The sequence below is a fragment of the Hippichthys cyanospilos genome, chromosome 11 (genome assembly GCF_059441005.1).
Source record: "Hippichthys cyanospilos isolate Australia breed blue-spotted pipefish chromosome 11, RoL_Hcya_1.0, whole genome shotgun sequence".
Taxonomy (NCBI): domain Eukaryota; kingdom Metazoa; phylum Chordata; class Actinopteri; order Syngnathiformes; family Syngnathidae; genus Hippichthys; species Hippichthys cyanospilos.
In genome coordinates this window covers 11,402,761-11,419,654 of record NC_142379.1, presented here as the reverse complement: position 1 = coordinate 11,419,654, position 16,894 = coordinate 11,402,761, and the positions used below count along the sequence as shown (strand labels likewise).

Genomic DNA, 16,894 nt, shown 5'->3' with positions numbered 1-16,894 from the left:
TTCTGCATCTTAAAAGATGGATAGACTAAAAATATTCAACCAAGTGATAAGATCCTACATAAGCCTGGCAATCATAATACTGTCAAATAAGATCTCAAAAACAGAAAAAATGTAATGTTTTAACTTCTTTCAAATCTGTCACACACCACAACACAGAGAAGATGCTACAGCTTCATAACTGACACAGAACAACCTGAAGTTATCACCTACACAATAGAGATTTTTGTCTTCTCAATGTCAAATAAATATTATGGGAATATCCCACAAATATTATGTACCCATCTTGTAAAAACCCAAGTTGATATCTACACGACGTTCCACACAATGTTTCTTGACAGAGGTAAAATAAAAATAAATAAATAACAAGAGGTTTCAGTACCTGAAGTGGTTGTCGTTGGACTTGGTATTCTTTTTTGTTCAGTGCTTGTTCCAAATCCTCCAAATACCTCTTCCTAAAAAGGAACAAACAGAAGAGAGGTACTTGGTAGTCGGAACCAAATTGTGTTCATTTTTGTCAGAAATGCAGCACATGAGTAAGACAAAGATCGAGCTATTCAATGATGATCATAGTGATGATGAAGATTCGAAGGCTTAAATACTTTCTTGTTCCTGTGTGATAGTAAACCGCCAATATCTGTTGGTGGAATAAGCAATGTGATAACATCACACAGTGCTTCGGGAAATCGAGGTCAAAGTGACATTTTAAACGAGCAAACGATATATCGATTGATTCATTAATGCTCACGGTGAGAGTGCAAACCGCAGGGTATAAAATGAATTGCCAACATTCAGATTGCACGCTGTGACTTAACACCCAGTCACCAACGTTTGCAGGCTTATTGAGGGAAGCAGTCACATGTTGAAATGCTTGGTCATACGTCACCCCAGCAAGAGAACGTCTCAATCATGAGGCAAATGTCAAAATATGACTCAATAGGAGCTGATTTAATCATTCTGACAAGCTCACATTATTTCTATGTAAGCAAGGCAAACAGGAAGTCGTTAACTTCTCAGAAAGGCAGTCTTGTGAAAAGTAAATAGACGATGTGGGCTAACACACTTTTTTCAATTCCTGACCACAAAATTGCAGAAGAAAATGATCATGCTCGAATGATGTACAATACTCGCTTAACAATATGTTCTTGTTGCTTGCTGTCTATCTTACCAAAGTGATTATTGATTGTCGTTACCAACCACATGAGAAGGTCAAATCATTCTAAACACATTTCAGCATCATTCAGCGCAGTTCCACGCCTACAAAAACTAGGAGGTTTCTAACAGTTCACTTAACATAAGAATAAAATTAACATGTCTACAAAATAAATGAAAGCTTGTATAATTTCTAGTGACATCATGTAGGATTAATATCTGTAACGGACAGTACTCTAGACTGCAAATTTAGTTATTGCTGTCAATCGATTAAAAACACTACAATGAAGTCATTTAAATCTGTAAATGAATCTAATTTTGATCTCTCCTTAAGATTTCTGAGAAAAACCTTCAACCAAGCCTTTTTAGATACATTGTACCATCGTGGCAGATCAAAAGATTTATATAAAAAAAAACAGGCTTCGGTATTTCATTTCCTTTAACAGATGGAGTTATAACTATTTACCTGCTGCTCTGTTTGACTAGTCCCAAGTCTAGTCACTAGTCTTTTCATCTTGTCAATGGCAAAATAATTAGATAATAACACTAAAATAAAACATCGTCCAGCCTGTCACAGACTTCCTCAAAGATGGTGTGTTCAGAAGTTTAGTTTGGCAAAGAGCTTTGCTATGACTCGCGACATTAGCATCTTTATTGCTCTTGTTCGCTGTGGTTACAGTCACAGCTGGATGCTTTGCATTTATGCGGTAGGCCATACTTGAGCTACTGTTGTGGAAAACTAGTACCTTCTACAAAGAATGCATCCCTTTATCAAAAGTGCCATGGGGGCGATTTTTAATGTTAAATTTACCATTCAGAGGACCAACAACTCTGACATAGACCTCCATCCCACCCAGAACAGGAACCCATCAGGTTTTGTCAAAAAATGACCGCCAATCAGTCGACTTCAGGGTTTGTTTTCCAACCCCAAACTACTCAAGCGTGACTCAATGCATGAAAATCAATCTAAGCATGCAGAAATCATAAAGTAGCAATTTGAAAATTTGATTAACAATTAAAAGACTGACAGCAATTCATCTATTAATCCTACAACCCTAACATTATCATATTGGAAGGGAAAACTTGTATCAAGACACTCCTGCTCTCCTCTACAATCAATGTGATTTTTTTTTCCAAAGATTTGATGAAATTCAGTCAAATGCCTAACCCTATTACAAATACAAATGCATTACCGAAATAATTGGTTACAGAGCGTAATTTCATATGATGCAAAAAGACCTTTGCTCCTCTTTTCTGGTTTACAGTATATATATTTGCACGAAAGACAACATTAGACACCCGCTGCGTATCTTTACTTTTTCAACTGAGTGAGTGCGCGCTTAAGAGTTGAGGTGAGGATGTCTTTTTATCATGTTTATTTATAGCAGTTACTGTGCAGGGATGCACTTGAGGTCTTGTTGGCCCAGTTTGCAATGCAGCTACTATGCAAGTGTAGTGCACATATAAATGACGGCCAGCAGAAAGTGCAGCATGGGTGAGTAAGCAAGAAATCACTTACATGTAATGCAACCATTTTGCACATTTAAAAGGAGGGAAACATGCACACTTCGTCTGTCCATAAATGCTCGGTTGCTAAGCGTTCCCTACTCTTCCCCTCTCTTCAGTCATTGCAGTCACTGCTCTGAGCTTCTCTCGGTGGGCGTTGTTGCAGCCGTTGAGGAAAGGAGGGCGGGGTGCCAACGGACGACTATGACTCGCTGCGATGGTGTGAGTAGACCTCGATGACATCACAGCGCACTATGCTGGAGAGCGGCTGCACAAGGACGAAGGACACGTGAGCTCACGCATCAATCTGGTATGCTCTCGTTGTATCATACGCACGTATTTACTACTAAGGTTGAAGTAAACAAGCAAAGTGTGGGGGGGGGGGGGGTGAGCTGGGGAGGGGTGCAATGGCGTGCGCTGGGAAAAAGGGGAGGCAAAAAACAAAACATGGAAACATCATTTTGGCTATTAACAACAACAGGGAGCGGAAAGCATCTCCTGGGAAGACACGCGAGGTCAGGGGCCACGGCACACGCCTGCCAATCATGAATCTAAACGGGCCTCCTACGCGCAACAAGGCCCCCCCTTGCCATCGTTTTACACCCACGCCCGTGTGATGAGCTCAACAGCAGGGGTATGATCAGTGAGGTAACTGCAAGATGTAAACAAACACTGAAGTGTGAGGTATGCTCCATATGCCGCTTTATTTGTGACAGTCAGTATGTTTCTGGGAACAACAAAATGTCCCTTTAAGCTTTCCTATAACAAAAAAAAAGAGCTGCAGCCATGTGTGCTGTTGCTGACCTTGAAAGGTCCTATGTTGAGATCATAATTTGATAATTGGGTCAAGATTTGATATCCCAAAGGTTATACTGTAGATGTCATGTTGTTTTTTGTTTTTGGTTACACGTTAACATTTGGGTTTCTGTTCACTTCTGTTTTAGTGTTCAGTCCAGGTAATTACTATTTTGATTGGAGAAATAAACCCATCAAAATTGTAATTAAATTTGCATTTCTTTTTTCAAATCCTGTGGAGAATATTCAGAAAAAAAATAATGAATACTGATTTAAAATCTTTTTTTAACGTAGACATTCATAGCTTGTGCAAAAAACAGCTGTTTATATATAGTAAGGGATAGTCCAATTATTTACCTTTTTTTACAGTAAAAAGTTATTATTTGTATATGATTAATAAGATCATCAATTAATATCTTTGAAAACACTTTATACTTATTGTCAACGGAAAATGACATCACACGGGCTCAAGGCTTGGGTAACGAGCAATCATGGCTAAACTATTGGTCATGTGACATTCACAAACAGAGTCGTGATTGTTCATTACCTGAGCTTTGTGCATACGCAATGTCATTAATCTACAGCAAGTGAGAAAATGTGTTTTTAAAAGTATTAATTGTATGTAAACAAAAATAGTTATCCAATTAATTATAAAGTTTTTGCTTTTTAACCTTTTAGACAAAAATAGCTAAGTGGAATATCCCTTTATAAATGACACAATTAAGTAATTAGTACCAATTGTAAAGACATCTTGTAAACCACACATCCAAAATTCTGCCATCTTTGCAAAATCCTGATTTGAAGATTTAGTTAATTTTCAAATCTTTGATTTTTAAAATGAATTGATCAAACAATTCAATTTATAGCCCAGGCTTACTATAATGTCAACCTACCTCACGATACCTCACACGTTGACCGCTAATGTTAGATGCTAGAAGCAATTGGCTGGCTTCTATACAAGTTCTCCCATGTTAAGCGCCTCGGTTCAACATTTTACATCACAGAAATACTGACTTGTATCTTACTGCATGTTACAATGTTACTAAAAATATTGCCCGAACACTAAACCATTTACAGAATAAAAGCTCCAATCGAAAAAAAAAAAAAAAAAACCTCATGTGAACTGAAAACAAATTCTGAACAAGCCTCCCATCTTGGATTGTGTTAACCCTTAGATGTTCCACTGTGTAATCACTTATAGACCACAACATTAGGAACCCACACACAACCTAACGACAGCTAACTTATCGTTCAGCTCTTGTATTAGATGGAGCGGTTGTGAAGCCATCAGTAGCACTTGCACCGATATAAAAGAACTAAAAGCAAGAACTGAGTGTTGAGAGGGAATGCCCCTGAGAGGCAAAGAATTTATGTGAATTAGTTTTGCTGTGCTCATCTTTGTCTCAATTTGACGAAGTCAAAACCTCAGGGACTTTTGCTGTGACATGCAGATAAGGGACTGTATTCCCCTGCTTCAAACATTCAAGAGAAAAAAAGCATTCCACTATAAATATGACTAGATTGTTTCAGAATATATCTGAGCAGGCTGGTAAACTGTATAATCATTTAGAACTCAAACACAAAAGCCCTTTTCGCATTATTTGAGTCATTAAAAAAATTGCTCTATTGCTTGTAGGGCATTGAAAAGCTTTCAATTGTGTCTCCAACTGAGGTGTACCGCTGATTTCTTTCTTCTTCTTTTTTTTTTAAATCATCAACATTTCAAATGATCATTTCACTAAAGATTCTTAGTTTTCCTGTTCTACATGCCTTTAAGTTTCCACAGCTCAGATTAGCGCCATTTCAGTCTTTTCGGCAGCTTGATGCAAAAAAAAAAGCTTATAAAGGGATCGCTAGAACCTAGCCTGCCTTGTTCTTCTATGATATGAATCCATGAAAAAAAGCTACAAGGAGTCCGCTCCATTTTGCCTCAATTACTTCAAGAGGCGATTTAGTAAAAGATCATTTCATCGCAATTGCCAGAATTGATTAAATTTATTAATTCGTGTGCTCAGGCTGAGTCCATTTAATTTTGTATGGTCCAAATGAAGTGTGCGATAAGTGTCAACCATAGAACTGAGCGTGGGATTCACTTGCATGCATTTAATGATACAATCAATTTCGGCACATAAAAAACCATAGCGCAGCCAATAATAGTATTTTACTGTTACTACATTCATTGGCATTTTTACGCTTAGATCGTTTGTATTGATTTACATCTAACTTTAAGAGAACCCAAAGGGCCGAAAAATGTCTTATAATAGCACAGAAACCGGACACCACAATTATGTGTCAAATACCGCACATGAGTTTGCCAAATACTCTCAAGCCCATAAAAGGCAAGCTGGTGAGTTAGGATATACATACTTGGATTCTTTATGAATTCAAACCCCACTGGCATTGTTGGTAATACTGTTAAACAGTGGAACGTCAATATGGCAGAAATAGCTTCCTGTGCAATGAAAGCTGCGCCAACCAGTGACATTTAAGATATAAGTAACACTCTTGATCTGAGCAACTCGATTAGAGCCAGTAATGAGTAAGATGGGTCCCATGTGAGTAAGAGGAAGACAGGAAGAGTGAGACACCCAGAAGCTGCACATAATAAATCTCACGTTATTAGGCACACTGTACATCTTACTAGATATGTATTACCCTTCAACAAGACACCAAACACCGCAAAAGACTTTAAAGGCAGCCCGATGTGCCATTAAGGAATAGAACCGACGGTAAAAATGATACTAAACTTACTTTGCCATTTTCAGCAAAAAGAAAAAAAATGTATGACAAATTTGACAAGTAAAATATTTTTCATGTATAATTAATACTTTTACAAATTTATCACGACTCATCTTAAATACCTGCACATCACATGGCCAAACTAAAAAGAAAAAAAAAAGGTTAGCAATGAATAATCATTGCCTGGACCTTGAGCACATATGATGTCATATGCAGTGGGATTTTTTTTTTTTAAAAAGGAATTAATGGTACATGAGAAATAATGTAGTTACAAATGAACTCATTCACTGCCATTCAAACTATCAATGTCTTTTTTTTGCATTGGCCTTGCAGTTACTGAGTTAATAATAGGCAAAATATTAAAAATATTACTGCTGAAAACGGTTAAATAAGTTTATTATTTTTTTAAAGCAACATTTAATATGCAAAGAGCTCAGGTAATGGTAAATTACTGCTAACCTGTTGTCTGATCTTGGTCGTGTGTTTGCAAGCTAAGCCATGATAGGTTGTTACCTGAGCCAGACAGCAAGTGGCAAAATGTGTTTATTAAGGTATTGAGTGCATATGGAAAAAAAAATGAAAAAAACTCATTGAAAAGAACTGCTGTTTTTGGCCGACCCACAAAAGCTGTATTAGTGATAAGAAATGAAAAAAAAAAAAAAAACGGACATACACACTGATTGCAAAAAAAAAAAAAAAAAAAAAAGGGAGCATCTGGCTGGGTTGGCTAATCATTCATCACAATAAAAATAATAAAGAAAATAGTTAGAAACAGCACCCGAACTTCAAGGCTGGATCTTTTCATTTTAAATCTTGTTAGGGTTTATTTTTTTCCTTTTTTTTTTTTTTTTTTGACATTTGACATTATGAGACTTATGTTACCTCAAGTACGCCACACAATATAACCACAAAAAGATCACACTTGCTGTTTCATTTCTTGTCCAGCGGGGCATCTAACCTACATGCATGTATGTACACTGCTTCACACCATTTTCCATTACCTAGGAAGTATTCACTTTATTGACAAATACTGTGTGTACAGTTATTTTTTCAAATATATATTTGGCCTGGCCAATCTGTGTTTGACTGGGTGTTATCAATGGAAAAGTGGAATTTCAAGTGAATAGTTTAATAGCACTTTGAAACATTCCAGGAATTGCTGCTTACAGAACACAAAGAATGCCTCATTCCTTCCTGGAATGATGAGCTCATACTCCTGTGTGCCCCTCGGATGACACATCCGCCTTGGAGTGTCTCCACAAAACAGAGTGGATTACACGCCACAGGAGCTTTGCCCCCCCACACACACACTCAATGTCAGCTACTCAAAGCAAAAGGTGGACTTTTGTTATTTTTTTAGTGTCCCAACACAGAGCTGCGCAACTCTTTGACATTTGCTTGAGAGCATACGGTCCAAAACAAACATTTCCGCAGTAAGGCAACTCCAGATAAAAAGTGGACAAAGAAGGAAGATTGAAGGGCAAGTGTACATCATGTCTTACATAGACGTACAATATGTACAAGCACGCATGTGCACAATATAGGGCTGCAGCTATCAAGTATTTTTGGTCTTCCAACATTCATTATTCATAGCTGCTTATCTTCATTAGGGTCGCTGGTGCCTATTCAAGCAACGGTCGTCAATATTGAGCAGTTGGATGTCAATAAAAAAATATACGTATTTTTTTTTTACTTGGTGAAAAGTAATTATGAACACAGAAGCCTGAATAACACATTTCCACTTAATTGTAAATGAGCAACTTTTGTAAATTATAAATACCGAAACTATTTTACCTAAACTACTTTCCTTTCTTGGAACATTGGATTTTAAACAAATCTCTTCCCAGAAATGGTGGTCAATGAGACAAAATACTGTCTGAAACAGAACATTTGAGTCAGCATGGTTTGTTAAAATGTCATCAGTAGGAACAGCAACTGTGTCAGGCAGTGAGCATCAAAGTGTGCAGTCATTTACGTCTATCGCGCAAGCATATATGGAGCACTTGAGCTTTACTGGAAACTGCTAATTTATGCTAAATACAACTATTATAAAGCCCAACCACTTGTAAACACCGGCAACAGGTGCCGTATGTGAATGTCAACGTAATTGGAGATTGAACGTGATTTTGGGAACATTGTTGTGTTGTGAGTCGGAAAGAATAGTTGCAGTAGAAAGACCAGTCAAGTTATGCTCGACGCAGGAACAACTTCAAAATGAAAGCGCGCCAAGGCATTTGTGTCCAAATGTTATTTGGTAAACTAAAGTTTATTTTGAAGATGGCCCCCTTTCCGATTTTACTGTCATGCAGAGAGCATTGACAATTGCTGCGATTGGCTTAAAAGGCTTTCTGAGATATACCTTAATAAGTGGGTATCTGGTGCAAAAAAAAACCAAAAAACACCTCGAGCATTTTTCTCAACCCAAGTACTCGAATTACTCAAGGTCTCATTTCAGCCTTAGCACAATGCAGACCCGAAACACATGGCTACACATGTCAGGGACACACCTGCCCCCTACGACACTCAAAGCGTAGGAAAAAAAAGACAGTTCCAGCCGCTCTCTTCATCTCGACTCGAGAAGCGGAGGTGAAAGCGCCTTGACCGCCTGCTGTAGCCGAATAAAGCCATGGATGGGAGGGTCTGTGACTAATTCTCCTCCCAGTGTTGTCCTGTAGGGACAAAAAAGGGCGGGGGACTAGGAGATGGGGAGGGGGTTCTCCTCGCATCCTTTGATATTCCTGCTTGTGCTCTTTCAGCCGCCCACACTTTGTGAGCGCTAGAATAAAAGCAGACACAAAGCTTCCTGCTCCAATCCACACGCTGTCTCTGGGATGGGTACGCGGGGAGTGGGGGAAGGGTCTCTTCTATTTAAACAGGCCAAACACCTGCTGGACTCGAGCCCCATGCGCCAAAACACAACGTGTTTCTCAAACCAGTGGGCCAGAGAGCCATATGGGGACATCGACATAATAGCATTTCTCAAGAAACAACAATTCCATGATGCTGCTCAACCTCTGACTTGTTTGGATGGCTATCCTCTAGCTCTATGGAAAAAAAAAACAAAAAACTTCATGTTATCTTGAAACTTTAACTGCACAGGCAATAGTTCAAGTAGGGCTGTGAAAATGAATCGGTTTATCAAATGAACAACTATTTCGATAACTAAGCAGATGTACCTCACAACTCAAATTGATCATTTCTTCATACTATAAGTCTTATAGTATAAGACGTTAATCACTGCAAAAAGGGCAAAACGCAACGCAACAAATGACTTAATCTGGATTCATGATATATGTGTCTTACATTTTCACATCTGACTTGTGAGTCTGATGTTGTAGGAAGACTATGATGCCAAAATGTCTGCCCATTAAGGCCAACCAGTCTTCATACATACTGTATGTAATAGGAATGGGACAAGACACAAATGCCACATGAAATTGAGTCCACGGGAATGACAAGATTTTCCTAAAATATGTACTACAGAATAACGCCTGATGAATTTTCCAGTGTTCAAAACGATATTTCTTAAAGTGAGCAGGAAAAAAAAAAAGATATAAACAGAGGGAACACATTTCTATTGAATTGGAAATGACCAACTTGTACCATTTGATAATCAACTTTTTTTTCAAATACTGGATATATAAACTGTGAGAAGGCTGCTTGGTTGCTCAGGAGTTAGCATGTCCACCTCACTGTTCAGGGACACGAGGTTGAAATTCACCTCGAACCGGCCTTCCTGTGTGGAGTTTTCATGTTCTCTATGAGCCCGCCTGGGTTCTGTTCAGGCACTCCAGCTTCCTCCCACACTCCAAAAACATGCATGGCAGTTGTATTAGCCATACAAAATCATCCTTAGATGTGATTGGGTGTGTGAATGGCTGTTCGTCTCTGTGTGCCCTGCAATTGGCTGGCTACCAGTTCAGGGTGTCCACCGCCTACTGCCCCAAGTCAGCTGGGATAGGCAGCAGCAAGCCTGCGACCCTTGTGAGGATACGCGGCTCTAAAAAGTGGATGGATGGATAAACTATGAGATTTTAGAGAATTCTCGCTCCATAAATTAGAACACACATTCGAGTCAGCCTGGTTTGTTCAAAAGCAATGTTCCATCGAAGCTGCGTGCTTGTCTAATGGCACACTGCTTGCACAGATAATCACGCATATTATATACTATTTAAGTCCAAATCTGAAGTTTTCAGACAACAGGGCCCAAGATTGAAATTTCAATTTTCAGCTGTCTGTCTGGACGATTATGGTTTTAATTGATTTTAACCGAAGTAATAAATGTTAAAAAATTGACGTAAAGGTTTTAATTCATTTAAAATATAAATTTGTGGAAAAATATTTAGACAACGATAATGTATACAGTTTTAAATCAGTTTTAACCATAAACTTAACATTCATAGGTTGTGCATAACTTGAAGACAACTTCATGTTTGGTACTTAAGGTAGTAACTTGGAAGTCAAATCGGCATTTCGGGAGCCACGTAAAATGATGTGGCGAGTCGGATCTGGCCCCAAGGCCTTGAGTTTGACACCTGTGAACTAATTCAATCACAAAGGCGCATTTTTATGTAAAAAAAGCGGTTCCGAATTCTGATGTCTCTGAATGAGTTAAGCAGTTTGCAACTATTGTAAATATGTCTTGTAAACTACTCGTCCAGCATTCAGCCACTTCTGAAAAACATCGATTTAGCGATTTAGGCTCATTTTCAAATTTTAACTTTTAAAACATCAAAATGATCAAATTATTTTTATATTTACTGCTCAGCCCTAAGCTCAACTGCATAAGAGTTATTTACTTTTGATTAACACTAATGTGAAGTCACTACTGACCTTAGGCTTTTAAGGATGAAGACTGTTTAGCAGGACAGTAAAATTAAGGGGTCAAGGTAGTAAGAGACTGGCGGCGGATGTGTTGCACGATTATAAAACAACAAAAAGTGGACAGCTTGGAAGCAACTGAAACTTGGACGGATCAAGAGAATGAATTCCCTACACGCAGACAAAAGCTAACAAATGCCTTCATTTGGACAGCAACAGCCGACAAGCACCCCTTTGAGCCGCGGCAATAGGCTTAGTAATCCATTCCAAAGTGGCAGCTGTCAGAATAAAAGTTGCTCTGCTTCTCAGACGGAGTTCTGTGTCTGTGTTGGATTTGGGTCTTTCTGTCTGGATGGATTTGACAGAGGGAGGGAGCGAGGGAGGGAGGGAGGAAGACCTGGCCCAGTGTCCGGCTGGTGCTCTGTTCAGCGACGTCCTATGAACCCAGCGGGCTGCGCTGAGCCTGAGCAATCCTGCCCCGGTCTGGCCACAGACGCATTACATTGATCCCGAATGAAAACCACAAGCTGTGGACGCAACACGTGTGTGTGTGTGTGTATGTATGTGTATATATATATATATATATATATATATATATATATATATATATATATATATATATATATATATACACACACACATATATACATATCAACAGTCTGCAGATCAATTAAAATAATTACTGATTAATAGCTTGGTGAGGCCCAGCTTATTTCTTATTTCTGAGTCCACGGTAATGTCCATTTTCTCCATTTTCAGCAAAAGGGCAAAGTTAATTTCATCCACCCAAACAAATGAAACATCATTGGAAAGGCTAAGATGTTATCTACTGAGCACAGTGGGACTTAGTAAAGTACCTCGAACGATTGCGAAGATAATATATCAAAAACCACTGTACACTGCTGTGGACACAAATTAATAGATTGGGTCTCAGGAGAATGTAATACACATAGTATTGTGTTTTTAAAATCAAAAGTCACTGGAATTTAACTAAATATAATGATACAGTTTAGATATGACTGAATATGAACACATTTGGCTGGCCTGGGGCGAAATCCTCATATCTCCATAAGCATCACTTTACAGGAAACTCCAAAATTGGCAAGTTTGTTCAATCATGATGCGCAATGCATGGTTGATGCCGGGCCTTATTTCAAGGTATCAGAACATGCGATGGCATCCGATACAAGCAATGCTCGCTCTCTTGGAGCAATTTTACAATCACAAACTAGCAATGACAATAATAGAAATCTGCCATTAATTTCATGACATTTGCATAAAAATGTTATATTGGAATAGGTTGGTTTTAATTCAAAATTATGTCAGTGTTTTTTTGTGTGTGTGTGTGGGGTGTGTGTGTGTGTCAAAATCACTCGTCATATTAGTAACAGCCACTACTCGGGAGTTGAGTACTCAAACTGGTATCGGTATAGAAATAAAAAGTGGTGCTTAAGTCCACTGTATAGATTTATTTTTTTCCTGTTTTTGCCCTCAAACACTGAAAAAATATGAAACATCCTGTCAGATTTAAAATATTTTAAAAAATGTTACTTTAATCATTATAAGTGGTTCTCAAATGTGAAGGTATCTCAGGGGGCTTGTGAAGTTTTAAAAGGGTTTCTGCAGGTACGAGCAAATGTAATTAAATACTTTTTATTGCAGTAATAGAAGCCGTAGCTATTTCTTTTCAACTTAAGAGCAAAATAACTGAAACATGAACCAACGTTTCATTAAAATGTGCTATGATGACCCATTTGTAAAATGTTGTATGCATTTATTTGGTTAAGTTTTATACAGATGTGTATTGCCATTAATAACAATGTTTCAATAAACACGGTAGAAATGAAATAGATTGTTATACCAACTACCTTCTGAATTTTTAGAATAAAATGCACCTAAGGTTACCATTCCAAATGTAGTGTCTAATAAATCAGACTCATATGGCACAACACTCACTTTTAGGTGTAATTAAAGGGTACTTGGCCAAAAAAAATGGCATTTCAATGGCAAAACTTGCAACATGGCGCTCAAACCGCTTTTGCAGATGATTCAGAAGGTAGTTGTGTCATACGTATAGGACGTACATACGTGTTCATTTATCACCTCAGTAGTTTATCGCTATGAGTTTGATGTGCAACATTCATTGTCCCTCTACAATAAGTGTTCCAAATGTATTAAGATGAGACAAATTAACTCCTACTAAAATCGGATTAAAGTTACTAACAATTCAGAATTATCTCAAAGCAAAGTCTGACTGCAGCCGATACCAATGTGAGTCATGAAACTTACCGTAGCATGCCTCCGTACTTTATCCGAAAATGTTTCTTGTAACTATGATTAAGCATTTATTTATAGAAAGTATTAATGCGCGCACCAAGCCGGGCCCTCATCTTCAATAGGCTTCGCCGAGCTCTATGAGGATGAATGGCCCCAGTCTGCTTTTCTGCATCAGTAATGTTGCACGACTACTCGAGAAGCTAAAGAATACTTTGGAGCACAAAACAAGACACGAGAAAAAGAATGTGTTTCTTTGGGAAAAGGCACGAAGAGCTCTCTGAAACTAAAGCGCATATATTTTTAATTGTGCGGCATTGTAGCGACCTAGTCTGTCTCGACAAATCAAACACGCTGCCGTACTTTCATTACTCTTGCGTCCCACCAGGGCACGTGGGATTTATTTGTTGGCAGTTTGAACAGAAAGGGCTGATGCAGTTTCAACTTCAGCGTTTGAGAATGCTGGAAAGTCTTTACTCTTTACCTCCTTAAAACTTAGGAGCTTGAAATATGACTTGAAAGTACTTGAGTCAAGTGTCAACAAATCACAGTTATATGGAATGTTAGTGTTGCGCTACCCAAAAAAACGAATTTGTACAATACTTTTATATTTTGTCTATTTGTCTATTTTTTTTGTTTTGTTCTTGATCACCTTTAAGCTCAGGCTCAAAACCTAACTGAAGTGATATGTTTTGTGACACCAAGTGGAAGGAATACTTATCCTGCCACCCAGCCCTCTAAAATGAGGAAAAAAAGATGACACTTCAACTCATATTATTCTAAAGCAGTGGTCTCAAATTTGTTGCCTCGGGGCCATTCATGCCCTCCAGAATTATACTGTAATTTGAGGCCCTCTATCAAAGTGTATTGTTAGTGCAGCCCCCCATTTCATTTGCCCTGTCATTGCCATGGCCATTTTTTTACGAACTTATGGGATACCGTAGCTTAGACTAAGGACATCTTACAGGAAATCGTAGCTCTGAAGTGTTAGGTTTTGTGACACCAAGTGGAAGGAATAGATATCCTGTCACCCTTCCTCTGTCATTGAGAGAAAGGTTGGGAAAAAAAGCAGCCAAAAGCAAAATACAGCCAACTTTCAGAAAAACAAAAGATGCTTGTTTTTTCGGACATGTCCTCAATAAAATTTACTGTGCTCAAAATATGGGTAAAGCCCAATAGGAGGGGGACCACTTGGTGAAAAGGCAAATTTTAAAGGGGAGCGAGAAAAGGTCACAGCCACAGGAACACACCGAGAAGACTGACTAAAGCGGGGTTGTTTTCTTTTTTCAAGCTCCTTTCTATGAAATTCCCAGTTTTGAAGCATGAAAATACAGAATACAACTGCTGCAAAAGTTTATTTAGCATTTTTTTCCTCAAAATGGATATGGAGTTCAAAAATTTGTTGGAAAAAAACAAACAAACACAAAAACAGATATTGACGTCAGGGTTTCGGCACAACATTGTTTTTCTATGTTAAAAAAAAAAAAAAAACCTACCAAAAGTAAATGAGGAAAAGGTCAGGGCAGCCAATTTTGTTCAAGAACCATCAGAGCTGTTATCGATACAAATGCAGAAAACCAGACAAATTGAAATGAAAAAACTTTTTAAATGAATGGACCTTTTTTTTTGGGGGGGGGGGGGGGGGGGGGGGGGGTTCTCGATGATGCCCAGACATACCCCAGACTCAATCTTCAACAGTCCCCCACACAACTTGAATTTGAGGCCCTTGTTCTAAAGTAACAGTACTTCAGTACAATCGTTAGCTACTGTACTGGACCCACCTCTACATTCCTGAGTCAGAAGACCAGAAACCGAACCTGCACAGTCTGCATGAAAGCATCGCTACATCACTTATGCTGAAAAACCGAACTACTCATCTTCTACTGCCTAAGGTTGGCCCGCTACTGCTGCTGCTGCTGCTGCTCAGGGGGAAGGAAGATGGTAGTTCGCTAAAACGAACACACCCCCACATCACACGGCCCGTCAAACGAGGGGCTCGTTGTTGTTGTAGCCGGCCCTGCATGCGTACTGTCATTCGACGAAGCCAACTCGAACCCCCTCAAGTTGCACATGCACGCTCTGTGCGATGTTTAAAAAAAAAAAACGAGGAATTTCGATTTCACGGGGATGCATGTGGCTCAGTAATAAACGTGCCCGTGAGGGGTTTACAAGCCGCGCATGATGTCGCTACTAGCGAGCTACGCACTGGCTACGAGGAGAATGGATTCACCTCCCATTTTCCAACGCATCAGCAGTAGCATGACGGCTAGCGTGGCGTAGTATGCTAATTTCGGTAGCCTAGCCAGCAACTGCACTAGAAAAGAGCTTCAATTGCAAACTCCGCCGGCTTTCACCGCGATGCCCGATCCGTTAGATGGATGCCAGACAGACATAAACACAAGGGCAATTTCCACAGCGTAAAAAAAAAACTCACGGGGAAGAAATAAGTGTGTACTACGAGCTAGCGAACGCGCTAACCCACCAGCTAGGTTAGCAGAATCTTCGCAGCAAGATGCGCATCTCTAGAAAAAGCACCGGCTTGTTTATTAACCCGATCTATTTATTGTAAAGCCACCCGTGAGCGGTGCAAAATAATTCCCTGAAACAAAATACTACCCAAACGGGAAGCTAACTTCGAGTGCCGACCACATTTGTGTACTCTCGCCCCTTCAAGTTGACGTCTTGTTTTCAAACATAACACACGCTACCTTGAAGGCTTCCCAACTCTAACGTCGTTATAACACACGCAATGTTTTCGTCTCTTTCTTTTTCACAGAGAAAAATAAACAACTTTTACTGTTGTACGAGACGTCCAAGTCTAGAAAGCGTCCAGTCGAGCTAATGTCAAGTAGCTAAACTAGTAGATCAGTTGTAGAGCTTTAGTTTCAAGATTTGTGTTACAATGTGTGAATAACAGGTCCATAACGCCGATAATGCATTTGGTTGATGAAAACATCATAACGTAGCATCTAGATTGAAAGGAAGATGGGGGGAGTGTTTTGGCGTTAGCGTGCTAGTAATCATCCAGTCCGAAAGAGTGTAAAGGATGTAGCATGTCTGAGTTCCAGTACAAACTTTGTTTCCTGCAGAACCTGACACGAGTATACGTCTCGGTTCGGTGTGGTGTAGGTTCTGGACTTCAGTTTGGTCCCGTAAAAGTGCAACAAAGTGAACGGAGCATCCTGGCGATTGCAAGTTTTGCTCAGTTCGGAGACCGACAGATTGTCAAGTTTGGACCGTTAGCTGGAAAACCGCGAACACCTCGCCCCCCGGTACCGTCGGTGCCCATCCGAGCTAGTCTATCCCGCTCATTCCCCGTCCGTCCGGTGCTTACCTCGGCGCTGCCCGAATCGTCGCTCGACTCCCCCAAAACATCCCGAAATTTCTGCAGGTTGCTCTCGATGACCGAAGAGACCTGTAGTGCAGCATCAAACCCGGGTCCAAGGCCAGCGGCGTGCGGGTGGGCTCCCGGGACGTTCCGCAGCGAGGCGGTGACCCTTATCCGGCCCGCTCTCCTCCCGGTGCCGGAGTTGCTGCTCCCTCCGGGCCGAGCAGGGAAGCGCCACCGACAGCTGTGCGCCATTTTACACTCTGTGCCTATGTGCCCTGC

The 16,894-nt window shown here is 39.7% G+C and overlaps 1 protein-coding gene across 2 annotated transcripts in view; it reads right to left on the bottom strand.

Annotated features, from left to right (window-relative positions):
- Positions 1-16,894, bottom strand: part of kmt2a (lysine (K)-specific methyltransferase 2A) — a 56,419-nt gene extending 39,525 nt beyond the window's left edge. For both annotated transcript variants that reach the window (XM_088427149.1, XM_088427150.1), the window contains exons 1-2: positions 16,619-16,894; positions 380-452 (exon numbers count right to left, since the gene is read on the bottom strand). In XM_088427149.1, the coding sequence (XP_088283275.1) occupies positions 380-452; positions 16,619-16,867 (322 nt within the window). In that variant the 5' untranslated portion in view covers positions 16,868-16,894. The remainder of the gene's footprint in view (positions 1-379; positions 453-16,618) is intronic.